Source organism: Tinamus guttatus, unplaced genomic scaffold (genome assembly GCF_059628265.1).
Source record: "Tinamus guttatus ecotype Peru unplaced genomic scaffold, ASM5962826v1 Tinamus_guttatus_pri_ptg000035l, whole genome shotgun sequence".
NCBI lineage: Eukaryota > Metazoa > Chordata > Aves > Tinamiformes > Tinamidae > Tinamus > Tinamus guttatus.
Genome location: NW_028288569.1, coordinates 8016409 through 8030050, shown reverse-complemented (window position 1 = coordinate 8030050; position 13642 = coordinate 8016409). Strand labels below are relative to the sequence as shown.

The following is a 13642-nucleotide window of genomic DNA, read 5'->3' as shown; positions in this document are numbered from 1 at the left end:
GCTTGTTTTTGCAAGGCCACTTCTGTGTGCGTGTCCGGGCCCGTTATTAGTGGTGTGTGACGTAAATACACTGTTGTTAGATGTGTTATCATGTTTCCGAGCAAACTTTTGCAGCGAGCAGGGCAAATGGGACTGAAAATCTTTCAGTCCAGGTAGGCCGAGCTGTGCCAGGAGAAGAAACATCACTCCAGTAAAAGCAGAGTTGGGATGTGTATTTGTGAGTAAAACCAAGAGCATCCTCTTGATATATCAATATCCTCTTGATAGCAATGCTTTTTAACCTTACCTGTCTTACTGGCAATATTCAGGAGAATGTGAAGAGACTTTTAAAAGAGGAAATGGTGTGTGATGCCAGACTTTAGATGGGGACCAAGCGAGAGATGCTGCTCGTCCTACTTTGATGTTTTGTTTCCTTTCCCCTTGCGCTGTGAAAGCGAGATGGGGAGAAGCTGCTTAGCCATCGGCTTAGAGACGAGGGTGACGTGTGAAAAGCCGCCTGCCGCGAGAGGGTATTCAGCCCCCGCGCAGCGTGGAGGCAGCGCCTCGCTTGGAGGGGAGGCCAGGCCCACGCGCACCCCGGCGGGTAGCGGGGTAGCTCCCTGACAGCTACCAGTGCTGCTTTGACGCCAGCTTCTCGCTAGGGGTGGAAAACAAGCAGAGGAAAACCAGGAAAAGCTGTTTTCAAACTGTGGGGCAAGCCAGGGACACAGCGCACAGCTCCTTGCTGGTGCAGCCAACAGCACCTTTGGGGAGCACCAACACTTGGGACGTCTCCGCAGGCTCCCTCCACCCCATCCCGCACTCCTTTTCAGTGTTTACTGGATTCAAAGGTTCCCCTGATCTTTCAGCCATTCTGTTCAGTGAAGAGAGGATTTTTTTAAAGATATTTAATAAGATATTTTCTTCAAATCAGTACAAAAATTTTAAATACAAAATTATTTGCTTTCGACATATCTCATATATTCTGGAAACATACTGAAGTCACCAATGTCTGGTAAGCTGTCCATTCCTGCCAACGTTCCATAAAATTTCTGAGATTGAGCACCACATTATATCACTGGAGTCCTTAGTCAATGTTAGACTGCATTAAACTCTGCATTTAAATAATGGTAATGCCAGTTAAATCCAATTTTAGTTTTGCATGAAAAATTCTAGTTCATTTTGAATCAAAAGCGGTAGCGTTAGCTAAGACACTGAAGAAGTGATGAGTACTTAACTTTTTCAACTAACATAACAGTGTGTGATGTGCAGCACTGTACAGGGAAACACAGAAAAATACACTGTTATTTTTATTTTTTAAATTAATCTTAACACTTTTGAGGTGAGATTAGCACCATTGATGAACAGATAGTTCTTGCATAAAAGTAGCTTTCCCCACATATAGACAAGTTTGAGGCCTGCAGATTCTCTTAGACAAATCAGTAACATACAAAATATGGATCAGAAACCATCTTTTTCATGAAATAAAGTTCTTGGGTAAATTTGGATGACCAGCGTTGCTGACAGAGATGAGCATTAATCTCAAGTGACAAATTAGTTAATTAGCAAACAGCTACTACTGTTTTGCTACTTGCTGAAGAGTAAAAAGTGACTTAAATTTTGGCTAAGTTGCAGAATACGCGTATCCTCTTAGAGGGAAAGTAGACTGCAGATGCTTAGCACAAGTCCAGACAGCCAACCAAATTTACACCACTTTGCTGTGTTGCCATGTGTTGGCCAAAGTGCCTTAATCACATGGCATAAAGGGAATAGGAATCCCTTAGAATTTTGTCTCTCATCTACCTCATCTATTTCAACTTTCTAAATGCACAGGAGGCATCAACATTATTTTCATACAGGTATTGTTCAGGAGAAAACTGCAGGAATATTTTATATAGGGGGAAAGGAATTAAGGATCTCCAGCTAAGAGAACCTTTGCTTGTCAGGCAGTCCTGCTGTAAAAAATATAACAAATGAAAAGCCACTCAAATTGCTCCCTGTAATTTGAGGCTGACTTGCTCTATTTTAAGTTACTGTTGTCATCTTAATAAGCATGATCAATGCATCAGTCAGATACACAACAGGAGTGAGTGACTTACACTGATTTGAACCTTAGTACTGTATTACTGTGAATGAAATGGAGTAAGCATGGTATCACAGAAATATATAACGTACTGCTAATATGTCCCCATTGGGTACAAAACGACTGTTTATGAACCTGATACACATCTTTAAATATGTTCACCCACCATGTTTTTTTTTATAACTAGCTGTGCATAATGTTAAACTTTGTATTTATTCTTTTTGTACAAGATGGTCCGAAATGGTCATTAAATGCATCTTTCATGGTATAAAAGATTGAAGCAGAGAAGAAAGATTTTGATTTTTTTTTCCTTTCGGTCTGATTTTTGTTTTGTTTTGTTCTGTTTTACATGAAATACAATAAATATCCTGAAAAAGACGAGTGAACGTACTGCCCCGCGTAGAGTCCCGCTGCCTGCTCGGAGGGCATCTGCACGTAAACTTTGTCGCCAGGCACGAGCTGGACGACGGCGCTGCCCGAAGCCTGGTCCAGGAAGCCCTTCTTGTACTCGTCATAGGTGTACATGAGCGGCTCGTTGTTCTTGAACAGGGCCACCCACACGCTGGCCCCTTTGCAGTGCACGTGGTAGGCGAAGTAGTAGATGCCGGGGATCTCGCACGTGAAGATGCCCGTCTGCGGGTTGTAGTTCTGCCGCCCGTTGTAGAGGAGCTTGTCGAACTTGACGGGCACGCCGACCCGTGGGAAGGGGGTCAGCAGCTCCGCCGTGAAGGCCGGCATCTCGTAGACAACGCCGACGCCGGGCTTGCCCTTCTTGCCCGCGTAGCCGTAGGGCGGCTTCACGCCGTCCACGCCAGGACCCACCTCGGGCATGTACTGTCCCACGGCCGGCGGCGTAGGCGGGATGACCACGGGGGGACCGGGCGGACCGGGAGGCCCGGGGGGTCCCTGCAAGCCAGGCTGCCCCGGGGGGCCGAGCGCGCCGGGCTTGCCCGGGGGCCCCTGCAGCCCCGCGGCGCCGGGCTTGCCCACGCCGGGGAAGCCGGGCGGGCCGGGCAGGCCGGGCTCGCCCTTGGCCCCCGGCAGCCCCGGCGGGCCGATGGGGCCGCTGGGTCCCGCGATGCCCGGGATGCCCGAGGGCCCCTGGAGGCCCTGGGCGCCGGGGAGCCCCGGCTCGCCCTTGGGCCCCACCAGCCCCGGGACGCCCGGCAGCCCCGGCAGGCCCTTGTGACCGGCTTCGCCTTTGGGCCCCGTGGGGCCTGGCAGCCCCCGCAGGCCCGGGGGCCCCACTTCCCCGGGGAAACCCGGCTTGCCAGGGAAGCCTTGCAGACCTGGTTCCCCCTTGGGCCCCACGGGTCCCGGAGGCCCCACGGCGCCGCCTTCCCCTTTGGGGCCGGGGAAGCCGGCGGCACCCGGGGGGCCCATGATGCCCGGCAATCCCGGCTGCCCCGGCTCGCCTGGAGGGCCTCCCATGCCTGGGGGCCCCACGTGTCCTTTCTCGCCCTTGGGCCCCAGGGGGCCAGGCAGGCCACCCATGCCGCGGTCGCCCTTGGGCCCGGGAAAGCCCGGTTTGCCCACGCCAGGCAGGCCGGGGGGCCCTGGCAGTCCCGGCAAGCCCTGCTCCCCTTTGCCGCCGGGGAAGCCGGGTTGGCCAGGGATGCCGTCCTGGCCTGGCTTCCCGACCCCCGGCAAGCCCGGGGGGCCTTGGATCCCTGGCACCCCTGGGGGCCCCTGCAGCCCCAGCTCCCCTGGGGGGCCGGGTTTACCGATGGGTCCCTGGGGGCCTGGAAACCCGACCATCCCTGGCTTCCCGACCCCTGGCAGTCCCACCGGGCCTGGTGGTCCGGGAAGTCCAGGGGGGCCTTTCAAGCCAGGTAAACCTGGTATCCCGACGCCTTTTTCTCCTTTTGGGCCTGGGATGCCAGGGGCTCCCGGAGGCCCCTTCATCCCAGGCTCGCCCTTCGCTCCTGGTTGTCCTGGCAGGCCTGGAGCACCTGCTTTTCCTATGCCAGGAAGTCCATGAGGTCCCGGTGGTCCTTGGGGCCCAGGTATGCCCATGGGCCCCACCTCTCCCTTAGGTCCCATCTCCCCCCTCTGCCCCGGAGGTCCCATGACTCCTGGTTTCCCGGGCATGCCAGGCAAACCTGGCTTCCCAATTCCAGGGTATCCTTGCGGACCCGGTTTTCCTTTGGCTCCTGGCACTCCGTGGCCTGGAAGTCCTGGTGGCCCTGGTGGCCCTCTTGGTCCAGGCTCACCAGGGGGACCTTGCTCGCCTCTCAAACCGAGCATCGGCATCTCTGGGAATGGGGAAGAAAAGGAGAAAGAAAAGAAAGGTGGGGAGAGACAAAAGGTTATTGTAATGTCATCTTCTGAAAAAACACAAAGGCAGTTTTAAATGAACTGTGCTGCTCGTGATACCTCCTGGTTTTGTGGGAGCTGGGAACGCAGAGCTGGCCAGCAGCATGCTCTTGGTGTTTCAGAGAAAGAGGCTCTTCTTACAGTTTTGCATACCCCAAATTTACATGCACAGTTTTGTTTCCATGAAATAATTATTTGCATCATCTTTGCTTACTTCCTGTAGTGTAAAGCCATTTACCACCGTGCATTTACCACATTCTACCACTGTATTCCACAGGCCAGTTTTCAAGACAGCTTCTAGTAAGTGAAGAAATGCAAAAAACAAAAAACAAAAAAAACCCCACCCAACCAGCAAACCAACCAACCATCCAGGAAGCAAAATCCTGAGCTGAGGGACATTCTGCTTTTTGTCCTATATCATATAATCTACTCTTAAAATTTTAGAAGGACAAAGAAACTGATTGATGTCCTCCTGTTACAGGAGGAGTTCTGACATAGAAGTGCTTTGGATGGAGGGGCTTATGTTAGGCTGATCAATTAAATAAGGTTCTGTCAGCAAGATGGTTATATGCAGGTTCGACTGCATTTTTTACCAAGGCCTACTTCATATAAAAATGATAGTGGAAACCTGCAGCCTTTACCCAACATTGCTAAGCTACCAGAATGCTTTTATGCAAATCCACACTTTTATGTGTGTTGGTGAATATTTAGCATTTTGGGTCAGGGTAGTGGAGCTGCTGCTGGGGAGCAGTTGTTTTGGGGGTTAGCAGGTTGCCTTTCTAACTGCAGGTTTCTGTGCTAAGTGGAAAGTCTGGTTCTTCCAGCTCCACTTGGTCCATTTTAGCAAGAAATGCGGGGTTTGGGGGAAGGGGATAGCTGAGGTTTCAGAGCCAGTGAATTAACTGCTCTTTGTGAGGCAGAAACCTCCCCTCTCTGCCCATTTTGTGTTTTATGCACATTGAAAACCTCTTTTGCTGGCAGGATGGGCGGGTTTGATGTGTTCAGAAGCTCCAAAAATAGGCCTTGAATTCTTCCCTTTCCCACTGAGGCCAGCGGAGGCTTCGGTTACTCCAAACCCTAAAAAGGGCAAAGAGTTAATCAAGCCCAAGGTCACAGAGACCTCTCTGTCCCTGCCAGGATTTTAGGCCTGGGAGCATCCCTTTTGGACTTTTTTGTTGCTTTCTTCAAGATTCTAGTAATTTTCAAACCACCTTTACTGAATACCGAAAACATGTGTGAATGCAGACTTGTGCAGTAATACCCTGTAGGAATGTCTCAGTTACTCCTATATAGAGCCTACAGAAAGCTAACTTCATACTCAAAAGAACACTTCTTGTGTTTTTTCTCCAAGTCACAGAGTTGGGACAACACTATAATATTTCCATAAACTCCAAGGTAAACTCTCAAGGCTTTTAATATTTATTTTGTGCCTGGTTGCTGCAGTGCTGCAGTTGGTGCTCTGTCAAGTTGCCAGCAGCCCTGCTCCATGCTGCTTATTTACCCAGGGCAAACGGGGTGGCAGGGAGATGCACATGAGAGCGCAGTGCTGGCACTGGCCTTGCCAAACCTACCTTTTTCTTTCTTTGGAGCCATGTCCTTGCCGAGCAGAGGCATCTGTGGGACCTCCTTCATGTACTGAGGCAGATGGGGATACTCCTTCCCGTACTGCATGTGCGGCACCTCCTTGCCCAGGTGCTGCATTGGGATGCCTTCCTTGCCCAGCGGCATGTGAGGTACTTGTTGTCCGAGGGCTTGGTACTGGGGCACCTGGGGTGGCAGCTGCTTGATCCCATAATAGACACCGCCCTGGATGGATCTCACCAGCTCCAAGTAAAGGGTGACAGCCACCGCCAGCAGCTGCACAGGGGCTAGCAGCACAGCCATGACCTGAAAAAAAAACCAAAAACAACAACAACAAAAAAACCCCACAGTTGGCAGAAGAGGTTTAAAGGTCTTTGCACTGTGCATTTCCCATGCTGACCAATGTGGCCTCCCCATATTCTGCAGGAAACCGTGCCCAAAACTCCAAGCACTCTCTCTAGTTTATTTTATGCATCATCCTTGTGGCTATCCATCCTGCAGACCGCCCTGCGTCTGTGTTGTAGACTCTTACCCGGGTACTACCATTACCACAAGGGTCCTTATCCACATTGAATTTTATATTGAATCTGGTTCCTCTTTTATGGTTGCTACCTCTACAGCTTGTTTCCACTGTGCTGCGCATCTTGGTAAAAATAGAAGCTGCACTGCAGAAACTGGGTGTCAGGGACTAGAAATTCAGAGCAGGCTGGGCCGGGCTGCTTGCCGGGCACGCTGGGAAGAGTGGGGAGGAAACATGTATCTTAGCAGTGTGAATAGCAGGGTTTGGGCAGGGATCTCTTAAAAGGATTTTTTTTGGGCTAAGGGAAGTAAATGATCAACCCCATCTCTGCCATGCGTTTCCTAGCACTGCAAGCTCAGGTTCTGCAGCCTAAATTTCTTCTCTCCGGCTGTGCTTCAGTGCCACTAGAGCATTCAGTGAGGGGACAGGGCCGCCTAGGGGCTACACGGTCCATCATGGCCTCTGGGCAGGATCAGCCATCCCTGGGGTTTCTGAGAGACGCTTGCTGCGGGCTCCTTGGCGGCAGGGCCTTTTTATTTCTCTGCCTTAGCACGATTGAAGCTCCTGCCTTCTTGTCCCATGTAGCCTTCACATTGCTTTCTGCACTACTGGCATTAATGACAGGTAAGCAGTAAATCAGCTCCTGGGAACTGCCTAACCAAGTGCAGGTCTGGGGGCAGCCTGAGGCAGCAGCAGTCACTGCCTGCCCCTCACGGTCCATGCCCATGCTTGGCACAGCAGACAAATCCCACTCTTCCAGAGTGCACAAGTCAGGTACCACTCGTTTGCTGCCATGTAAAGATACTTTAAATCAATGCTGTGCATGGGAGGCCTCCACACACACCCCTTGGCACAGCCTTCCCAAATGGCTCATCAAGATTTGGCCCCAGCAGCTGCTGAGGGGTAAGCAGGGGCCTGCTGAACAAAGTGTCTTTTACTACCTGCTATATATTATAAACCCCAGCCTGCTCCAGGGCACAGTTGCAGGCAACGAAAGAGCCTGTTAGCCTCTGGCAGAGCAGAGTATATTTAGCCTCCTGCTCCCTCCATCTTGTTTCTGTTGCTTCCAGAGGTGTCTTGTAGGAGGTTTCCTTCCTGTCTCCTGTCCTGGTGGAGGCCAAGCCCAGTGTGATCCCACCTGCCCAGAGGCACCAGCTTCTGAGCAGGGTGTATGCAGAGAGCCTAGGAGCCTGAAGCTCGAGGTGGTTGTGCTCCACCTCAGGGTGATGCAGGCAGTGGTGGCACCCACAGCATGGTCAAGGGTGGTGGTGAGCGTTGCTCTCCCCATGAAGACTTCAACCGTGTGTCCTGGAGGAGCACGTGGGCACTCTGCGACATGGGAGAGGTATGTGGCATTTAGGGAAAGGAAGCCTCACTATGGATGGGGGGTGGGTAACTACCCTCCTTATAGCTGTGTGGTGTGGGGGACTTCTCCTGGAAGGGCTTCCATGTATGTCAGGAGGGTGGGATTTTGGAGAGGGACATCTATCTGGCAGCAGAGCAGCACCGAGCCTTCCCGAGCGCCTTAGGTGAGGCAGCAGGGCTCCAGGGATCAACCCCAGGGCTGTCGACTCACACTTTCCTCACTAGTCACTATGCAGTTTGGCTCAAACCCTGGGAGTTTTGCTGGGGAGTTTAGCAGAGAAGCCTTTCCCTGAGCGATTCCTGCTGTTGCTAACTGGATGGCACTGCTGGCTTTCATTTAGGGTTCCCCCCTGTGTTTTCCTATAGCTCCTCCTAGAGTTTCAAATCCTCAATACACTTTGCCTCCACGGAACACTTGGTAAAATACCTTCTCTTTTCTTAAAACGCTTTGCTTTCATTTTCTTCTGTGAAATTTATTTAATCTCTCAACAGAAATTAATGTATGATTATTAGCGGAGGTGTAAATGGACACTAAATTAAAATTGTATAGGAAATGGTAATTCTGAGATATTTTCCTATTTTTGCCTTTCAAAATATTTTTAAAATAACTACAACAACAACAAAAAAACAAACCCAGATTCAGTAATCTTATCATTGATGATGATGATAATATTGATTAGACAGAAGATGAAATACTGTTTTAACAGCAGAAATATGAGTGAGCAAACACTAGATGGGGCAGCTGTTACACACTTAAATTACGACTTCTGCTCTTGGGAATTGTAAGGTCTGCGCTGTAACTAGCTGCTATGTGGCCAGGAAAAACCAGAGCCCAGACGTAGAGGAATTCGTAAGTGCACAGAAAACTCAAGCTCAGTTGCTCATCCTTGCTCAGCAAAGCTGTTAAGTGCTTCATCTCCACCGAGTTCAATGCATACTTCAGCTCTAAGCTCTGGGATGGAGTAGTTCTGGTTAAAAGCTGATGGCAGCTGCTTGCAAGAGGAAAGGACCTGTGGCTCAGCTGAGGGGTGGTATTTTGTTATCTTTCTGTCCCTGTGTCTTCCTTGATTTTAGGCTATCCCCACTTTCTCTTCTGTCAGCCTTCCATTCCTTTACTTGCCATAACAGGCAATTGGCCATATCTTTGACTATCAGTACTTGGATAGGGTAGTGCTTGTCTCAGTTTGCAGGGAAAATCCCAGCTACTGAAGAATTTGCAGCTCTGCATCTGTTCTAAATGAAAAGCCTTCTCTGTGTGGAGAGAGAAATGCAGTGTAAACCTAAAAAAATGTTAGAAGTCATTGGGTAATTTGGGATTATTATTGAAACCTAGAAGTACAAAGGACAGGGTGGATTTTGAAGAATGAGGTGATTAAATAAATGCCTTGGCTGCTTGGCTCTTCTGGTGGCCAGTTACTCTTTTAGAAAAGAAAGCTTAAATGGAATAAGTGGAAAAAGAAATAGATAAAATTCCTTTAGATTTTGTTTTCTCTTTGCTTTTATTACAGAATGGGTCTTGTGTGCAATTGGGAGCTGTTTAAAATAACTGAAAAAATTCCTATGGAGAGACATTAGCCTGTCCACAGTTCAGGGTGAACTTAACCTCCAAATGATGGTGATTGAACTTGTCTTGGCTGCCAAACATAATGCAACCCACCTGCAATTCAGCCGACGTGACCATGGAGCACACTAGATGTTTTTGTGTGGAAATTTTGAGGGGAAATTGGGCAAGACTTTTAAGAGATAGGAAGGTTCCAGAAAATGAGATGATCTCACTGCATCTGTGTTTTTCTTTATTTTTTTTGACTCATCATAACAAAAAACAGCATGGCCTTGAAGTTACAAATTTGTTCAAATCTACTGATTCTTGTCCTAGCTGGTGCCTGTGATGAGCTCTGGTGGAAGGTGTGGGGCTAGCTACCAGATACTGTGGCATAGGCTTGGCCTTCAGTGTTGCAGCTCGTGGCTTGTTTCATCCTAGCTAGCTCCTCTAGGAAGTTATCTGTGTATGCAGAGGAGGAAGCTGACGTGTTTTTGTCTTGCAGGTTGTTTCTGAAAGCTTAGGTGTGTAGCTGTAGTTCGAAAGCCTCTCTTGAAGGCTGCCAGCATCTCTAATTGCCTAGGATCTACTGGAACTATTCCTCTTTGGTTTTGAAAGAAGCTTGTAGAAGCCTTCCAATTTAGGATCTAGAGCATGCATAAATAGCAAAAACAGACTCTCAAGTGCTGACAGTACTAAAGGAAAATACCAGAAGGATAGAAATCTGTGCTAAATATGCAGCCAGAGTGTAAGACTTCCCATGCCTTTCACTCTCGTCTCAGCAATGTAGGAATCATCTCCAAACACATTTTTGCTATACAATCCAGTGAGCTTTCAAAGGTATCTGTCAGCAGAGCAGTAAGTCAGCGTCAGGATGGGATTTTCCTGGTTTTCTGTCAGAAAGGGGTATGTGTCTGTTTATGGCAGGTATATCAATGCATTCATGCATCTCTTTTTTTCCAGATGTGGGGAAAACAAAACTTTATCTCAGCTTGTAATGTCTGAGGAAAGACAGGAGAAGTTGCCTTGACTTACTGCTTCCGAGATGGTGTAAACCTCTTGGGGTAGCAAATGCAGTGTGACATGTTTTACTCTGATCATTCAGATTTGCTCTGATTGTTCAGTAAACACTTTGACACTTTGCTTCACCTAGGCTGAGGCAAGCAATTTGAGGATAGAGGGGGGCAAAAAAAAACATCCTACAGCACAGTGCTCAGCTGGTTGTGTGTGAATGCATGTGGTTTGCTCTCTGGGTGAGAGAGACTGCTGGTCTCTGGAAAAAAAAAATGCAGTTTTACGTGTGAAGCTCAAGTGAGAATATTTCTCAATCATTTTTTTCTGGCATAGCTTTTCTCCCAAGAAAATAAGGAAGGATCTCCCTCTGGCTATTTGCAGTTGTCAGTAGAAACTGCAGACAAAACAAAATGTACCAGTGGTCATAACACTTAGATTAGTGTGAAGGAATAATGGTTGTTTAAAACTAACTGTGTAAAGAAGGTATGGAAACTGGGATGTCTGCCCCTGTGGATCTTGGAATCACAGGTGGTCTTGCAAAGAGTGGAAGCGAGGCTTTGATTAACTAGGTGTTACAGGGAAGTAATTGCTCTTCAATCAGTTTGCATTAAGTGATATTTGCCCTGCCTGAGAAATTCAAATATATTCTCCCTGAGACTAACCCTAAAGGCATAATTAACTGCATCTTGACTTTTTTATTTTTGTAGTCAGTGACTTGCTGTGTTTCCTACAGAGGCATGTGTCATGGAGAACAGGTCTTGGTGACCTGAACTCCACTGCCCTGGAGTGCTTTCCATGGGAGCTACCTACATTTGTGGGGACTAGTTTCCCATGGCACAGAGGGGATTTGCTAATGCTCAGGTTTCAGCATGGAAAAATGACTATTGCAAAACCCGTGGAACAAATCATAGCAACTCTGCAGAGGCTGTGTCTAGCAGGCAGCTGCTAAAACTGTTTGGTGCAAAAAGCTAAATGATGATGTGGAATATTGCTTGTGGCTTTAGACACACAGGAGCCCTCAGTAGTCATTTCCCTTTGCTGTCCCCAGGCTCACAGGCATGTGGCAGCACAAGCTGAGTGCAAAAAAAAAAAGCGCCTGGAGGAGGAAGGCTGTTAGGAAAATGACCAATTTGCTCTTTCCATTCTTTGTATTACTTGAACAAGCTTGATAACAAATTAACCTACACTATTTCTGTTTTGTATAGGTATCGTTCTCCAACCCCCCATACGATATACATTCAAGCATGCATTTACATGCATCTGTTGCAGGTTTTTGTGCTCTAAAGAGCAAGAGATCCACCTCTAGACATTCGTAATGCACTTTCCATTTTTAAAGTATGTAAGCCAGTTAACTTTTTTTCAAAGAAATTTAGTACAGGCTGATAGGAGCAGCTGTAGAGGAGGAGTCTTGGATGAAGGTGGTGTTAATTCATGTATTGCCACTTCACCCCGGTGAGTAGCTGGAGTGACTCCCATGGGCAGGGGGGATGTCTTCATATATGAAAAGTCAAACATGTGCCTTGCTTCATTCTTGCAAGCATTACAGCAATGCATGAACTACATGGGTGGTGATCTTCCTAGTAGCACAGAGTTGCTCAGTTGTCAAAGACACAATTTCAAAAATTAATTTTGTTTAAAATTAATCTCTGCGTCGCTGATCTCCTTTGAGGACTAATTTGTCAGTCACTGAGGACCTTCTGAAGGGACCTGAGGAGTCTCTGTGCTGCATGGAGACTGACCATTTGGGGGGAATTCCTATTTTCAGAGGGGTGGAAAAAACCCAACCTTCTAGACAAATAATTTTGTATTTTCTCAGTGTCCTGGTTGCCCTTTAAGGCATACATGGCCATTGAATGTGAAACATTTTTTTTCCCAGTGACAAAATCTTGTTTGGCAAAGACAGACATATGTTTTCAAATTTGCAATCAAAATAAACTTAGTTAGGAATTATCTTTTTGAAAGCTCAGTGCTAACCATGTTAGCTTTATGTGAAGACAGGAAAATACAACTGGACAAATATCCTGTTCAAGTTAAGCCCTTTCATAATACAAAACAAGGCTAACTGCATTGATTTAATTTTATTTTCCTCGGGAATGAATGCAAGGATGGTGAAGGAGAGCAGTGTCTGTGCTGGGGTGTTTTCATGCTTTCAAGAAAACATGGTTGTTCTGGGCCTGGCTTTTACCTGACCAATTTTGAGGTCCTTCATCATTTTCCCTTTTGCCATGCCTACAATTACATTGAAGATAATACTTGTTTCTTTAGCAGGCAGATAGTTTGCCTTACTAGTTCTGTAATGCTCCATATATGCAGTAGGAAAGAGGTCATGGCAAACTAAGAGTGATGTTAAAGGTAACCCTGTGGTGTCTCTTGTGGGACTCTTCCACAGAAACCAAGCTTTGTTTTTGTGTTTTTTTTTTTTTTCTTTTTCCACTCTCTTCTTTCTTTACTGTCTTCTCCAAGGAAACAAAGTAGTGTTGAAAGTCTGTGTTCAATTTGGATTACCAAGAAATAGCTATTATTCAGTACGTTAAAAGTAAATTAAATCATATTTTGCTCCAGGTCTGACAACTGTAACTGATTATCATGTGGTATTTAGTAAATCTAAGACAGTCATAACAAGGATTGTCACAATAAACATTTTTTAAATGTACCCATGCATAAACCTGCTGCTAATGGGGAATATTCAACATGTGGTGAATGTCCATTTCTAATTTTTTAAAATTCAAAATGGTGCCTGAAGTGACTTTCCTAGAGAAGTGTGAAAACATGTAAAATAGGTGGCATAATCTTAGGAAAGAAAGATGAACAATAAGCTAACTGTGGCTTCAGTGATATTTATATGGTCTTTTCTTGCAATGCTGGGGGTTATCGCTGTTCCATTTTGGAAATGAATTTACACATGGATAGAGTAGGGACAGTTGCTTTGTTTTTCCTCCAATGACATTTTTTGGGTGCTCACATTGGATAGTAAATGAGCAATCCTTATGAAAATGAAATCCTTAGTTTCCTCTGCATCTTGCTTCCAGGATGCATAAGTATTCTAATACTTATGCATATACCTCTGCCTCTATGTGTATGTGAACATATTTGTCTGCATACCCTTAGGTATGTGTACATATATATGAAAACACCAAGAACTGGAGGCGACCATGATGAGAAAGGAAGAATTAGGCTGTGCAGACTGAGTTACACTATCTTTAGTCTTCACATCCAGGCTGCTGGATGCACAGCTAGGTGCGTG

General features: G+C 47.1%; 1 protein-coding gene across 1 annotated transcript in view; it reads right to left on the bottom strand.

Moving 5' to 3' along the window:
* Nucleotides 1–2368: 2368 nt before the first annotated feature.
* The window catches only part of COL8A1 (collagen type VIII alpha 1 chain), a 30964-nt gene continuing 19690 nt past the window's right edge, over nucleotides 2369–13642 (bottom strand). Inside the window, exons 2-3 of the mRNA XM_088533951.1 lie at nucleotides 5932–6265; nucleotides 2369–4317 (exon numbers count right to left, since the gene is read on the bottom strand). Of these exons, the coding sequence (XP_088390077.1) occupies nucleotides 2408–4317; nucleotides 5932–6262 (2241 nt within the window). The 5' untranslated portion in view covers nucleotides 6263–6265 and the 3' untranslated portion in view covers nucleotides 2369–2407. The remainder of the gene's footprint in view (nucleotides 4318–5931; nucleotides 6266–13642) is intronic.